The sequence below is a fragment of the Poecilia reticulata genome, linkage group LG13, assembly GCF_000633615.1.
Source record: "Poecilia reticulata strain Guanapo linkage group LG13, Guppy_female_1.0+MT, whole genome shotgun sequence".
Classification (NCBI taxonomy): Eukaryota; Metazoa; Chordata; class Actinopteri; order Cyprinodontiformes; family Poeciliidae; genus Poecilia; species Poecilia reticulata.
Genome location: NC_024343.1, coordinates 32,545,118 through 32,549,678, shown reverse-complemented (window position 1 = coordinate 32,549,678; position 4,561 = coordinate 32,545,118). Strand labels below are relative to the sequence as shown.

At 40.0% G+C, this 4,561-nt stretch overlaps 1 protein-coding gene across 1 annotated transcript in view; it reads left to right on the top strand.

Moving 5' to 3' along the window:
• LOC103475232 (galactan beta-1,4-galactosyltransferase GALS3-like) overlaps positions 1-4,561 on the top strand; it is a 19,346-nt gene that overhangs the window by 11,558 nt on the left and 3,227 nt on the right. The window contains exons 6-8 of the mRNA XM_008426697.1: positions 934-1,201; positions 2,238-2,353; positions 3,155-3,266. Of these exons, the coding sequence (XP_008424919.1) occupies positions 934-1,201; positions 2,238-2,353; positions 3,155-3,266 (496 nt within the window). The remainder of the gene's footprint in view (positions 1-933; positions 1,202-2,237; positions 2,354-3,154; positions 3,267-4,561) is intronic.

Sequence of the window (4,561 nt, the reverse complement as noted above, 5' to 3'; positions counted from 1 at the left end):
ACCTTAAATTACTATGGTCCACCTTAAATTACTGTCCAGTCCACCTTAAATCACTCTGCCAAGCTACCATTTCCTAAGTCACGATCGTTTCTGTATTTCTTTTTCGCAATTGAAAGTAAAGTTGTTTTTTTGACGCTTTAGTTAAGATGTTCAAGAAAAGTTTAACAACACAGATTTATTTCAAATTACAATATTTTGAATCAATTAATCCAGTTTATTTATGTGGCACATTTAATCAACAAGGCAGTACAAAGTGTTTTACATCACAAAAACACAAAAACAAAGTCATAAAAACACCTCAAATATGGCGCCGGTCAATGTTCCATTTGTAATGTTTCAAAAGCAGACCGGCAGGTTTAGCCTGGATTTAAAGCAACTCGGTGTTTCAGCTGTTTTGCAGTTTTCTGAAAGTTTGTTCCAGATTTGCGGTGCATAGAAGCTGAATGCTGCTTCTCCAAGTCTGGTTCTGGTTGCAGAGCAGAACCAGAACCAGAACCAGAACCAGGAGGCCTGAAAGGGCTGTGGCGACCCAGAAAGTTGGAGGGAAGATGAGAAAAAAAATAAACATTTTTAATTTGACATTTTTCATCATGTTTTTATAAAAAGTTTAATTTAAAATAATTTCTTTAAATGTTATTTCAGGTGATCATTTGCTTTGCTCCTCAAGCTAGCGTAGCGTAGCAATCAAGAAAAAGACCAAAAGAAACTGCAAATAAATATAATTTAATGTGATTAAAATAAAATATTACATATTTTCTTACAATCAAAAGAGTAGACTGAGATTTTAAAAACGCATTAACCGGTAATGAAGTCATATATCTTACAGTCAGATGTATATATTTATATAAATGAGAAGGTTAGCATCTATGCTAAGTAACTGTAATAATTACCGATCGGTGAATAAAACCAGCGCATCTCTTCCTGTCTGCTCAGGTCCGGGTCATCGCAGTGGTGCTGCGTGAAGAGACGGTCAGCTACCGCTGCGTCTTACTCTGCCGCAACAACAAGAACTACGTCTCAGACGGCATCCTGCAGATCCACAGCGACCACTTCGGCTTCCGCTACGGCACCGCCGACATCATGTGTCTCATACCGTCAACCTGCGACACGCCGTCGCACGTCGCCGTGGCCTCCGCGACATTTAAAGGTACAGTACAGATTCCAGCCATGCGGGCGGGAAGAGCAGCCAAAACGTTCTCGAGTAAGAGCAGCAATATTTCAATACGTTTTCACGCCATCAAACATTTAGTTTTATACTTGCTAATAGCAACAATGAACAGGAATCAAAACTCCTGCTGGTTTATAAACTATTTTCTTATTAATAGTCATCGATGACAAACTTTAGATCTAGAGAAACTCAAATTAGTCTAAATTGTGTCGTACTTTTGTCTTTTCGTCGTTGTTGTTGTTACCGTTTTATCTTTCTTTTGTATTGTTTGTATTTCTTTCTGATTCACGTAAAGCACTTTGATCTGCCTTGTTCCTGAAAATTATCTTTCTTTGAAAAGTAGCAGTCCAAGAAATCACTCAGGAAAAAATATATTTGATCAAAAGGCAACTGAATTATTGAATAACTCAATAATTCCTTGGTATAGATTGAAAATAAAAGCACAGCGCTGTAAAAAAAAATACTCATAAAAGTACTTTTTAAAAAGTTGCTGCAGTAACTGAGTACCTGACTGTAAACAGCTGCAAGTTTCCATGGCAACAGGAGAGTTTAGGAAATCACTTCCCATCAGGAAGGTGTTCAGATCAGTTATTGATTTATTAATCATTTCAGATTGTTTAATTTTCCTTTGGGATCAATGAAGTAATTCTGAATTGGAGTTTGAATCTATGAAACAAGCAGCTTTTTATTTTATGTTCTTGCACAAATCATTCAAATATTTCGTTGAACTTGATGAATAGAAATATCCTCAGTTGCCACGCAGTGGCAAAGGTAAATGATCCAGACTGGGGTAGAAATAAAAAAAAGAAAAAGAGACAAATTAACAACATGAGAAAATAATATTAAATATTGTTTACTCAGATTGAAAGGAAATGTTGAGGATGTAAACGGTTAGATTTTTTTATCCTGGTTGTGACGCTGCTGGGAGGAAGGATCTGTGATTACGCTCCTTTGTGCGTCCAGGATGCAGCAGTCTGTCACTGAAGGAGCTCCATAGATCTGCAACATGCACGGGGTTGGAGTGTAAAAATAGGATATCTCAAAATGTACGTCTATTGTTTTCTCTCAGAGAAACGTCGGCCTAAATTTTTGGAGGTGAAGAACAAAAACAAAAAGACGGAATCCTTTAATCACACCTTCACCGTCTGTCTGTCCACCATGTTCGATTTCAACAATGTGCTGCAGGTAAGTCCAGTTCTCCTGCTTGTTAGCATGATGCTGCGTTTACAGATCAGTAAACGGACAGACCGTCTAAATAAGACGCACTGTCTCTTTAAGAAGCTCTACCTGATCAATGTTTCTCCATGGTGCCGTTTACAGCCGTTCTCAGGGGAGCTTTAGTTTGTACAATGAGACGTTCAGTTCCACCAGATGTTTGCTAACTTCCTGTCTGGAGGAGCTGTGTGAGAGAAAGCCCAGGGGGGGAGGGGCTTCATTTTATCCTTAAAGCTGCAGTTTGTAAAAACAAAAAGTTTTTTAACATATTTGTACTTTTAACAAAGTACGAGAACAATAATCTGTGAAAAGATCGATCTCCCTGAGCTGCTGTTGCTGTCTGAAGAAATGCATCAAAAATAACCAATCAGAGCCAGGAGGAGGAGCTTAGCGCTGTCAATCAACTCGTGAACATGCTGCTAAATGTGCTAATGGTGGAGAAACTACTTACTGTTACAGGAAAACTGTTCGTCCGCTGTAATCGGTGGCCATGCTAACTAGCCTAGCATTTCACAGGATGCCCACATGGAGAGGTGATTGACAGCACTAAGACCCGCCTCCTGGCTGTGATTGGTTGTTTCTAGCTGGCACTGGGAGGAGGCAGAGGAACTGAATTTATTCACAGATCATCCGTCTCAAACCAAACTTTAACAACATGGTTTCAACAAATACGTAGAGAAATATTTATTTTTATAAAAGTTACGTCCTGCAGCTTTAAAATACTGTTAGTAATTTAAATGTGTGTAAACGTTCATTTCTTCTGTTTTGCAGTTTGTGCAGAGTTTAGAAATGTTTCGGTTTCTGGGAGTGAGCAAAGTGTTTGTCTATAAAACCAGCTGCAGCGATGAAACGCAACGCGTCCTGAACTTCTACACCAGAAAAGGTAAAGTGGAGCAGAACTACGAAGCTTTTTCAGTTCAACCCAAGACGTCCTGTGCAAATTTCACACAGAAAGGTCAAAGCAGCCAAACCTCGCTTTCCTATTGGCCGACTTCCTTCCTGCTGCTTTTGTTTTTTGATGGTCAGACAGGAAGCTGCTCAGGATGACAACCGTTTCACCTTTTAAACCGTTTTTTAAACAGGAAACAGCTGCTGGAAGGAGCTGCAGCTTCATTTTCTACTGGAGACGAAAACAAACCTTCATTTGACTGAAGATTTTCACTCAGAGATTTGTTTTTTTTTCTCCTGTCCTGGACTGAAACGACCTTATGACCTTGCTGCCTCTGCAGTTTCTGCACATTGATGTTTGTCTAGCGCACATAAAACTTCTCTTTTATCTCTTAAGTGGGTCAGAACTGATAAAACTCAACCGACTCAGCGCATATAGGAAGCACTCATCCCCTTAGATAAACATTGTTAAAGTCTTTCCACAGTTTATCAATTGGTTCTAGATCTGGACTTTGACTAGGCCTTTCTGCTCCTTGAATCTGCTTTGAACTTAACCGGCCGTTGTATCTCTGGACAGAGGTTTATGGTTTTCTTCTTGGACATTCCTGCATTTCTCTCCATCTCTTTTCAGTTCCTCTTGGAGCAAACAGGATTTACTGAATTTTATTCACGCGGTTCTGCAGCCGCTGCAACTTGAACATGCAAAGACGCATTTAGAGTTTCAGGTCAGGTTAGCGGTTGGGCTAATGTGACATATGTCTGTTGAATGCGTCAGGGTGTAATCCTCATTCTGGAAACCGTTTAAAACAAATCCGTTTCCATGTTAAATATGTTCCCGTTTTAGAAATATGGGTTTCCGTGGCCTGAGTTTCGTAAAGTTAAGCATTATTTATGTCTCCTTGAAGTTTGCAAAACTTCAAACATTTGTACATCCACCTTGTTAAACAAAAGCAGTTTTTCATAATGCTGTTTTGCCTGGATGGGATGCCATACACAGTTTAAAAAATGATTTAGATCCAGATTCAAGCTAGCTAAATGTTTAGTCAGCAATCTAACTAATTGTAACTTTTTGGTTTAGCTACAAATATTGTAAGAAGAACGAGATCACGGGTACAAGCAGCCGAAATGGGTTTCCTCCTCCGCAGGGTGGCTGGSCTYWYCCTTAGRGAGAGAAGCTCGGTCATCCGGGAGGGACTCAGAGTAGAGCCGCTGCTCCTCCACGTCGAGAGGAGCCAGTTGAGGCTCGGGCATCTGGTCAGGATGCCTCCTGGACGCCTCCCTGGTGAGGAG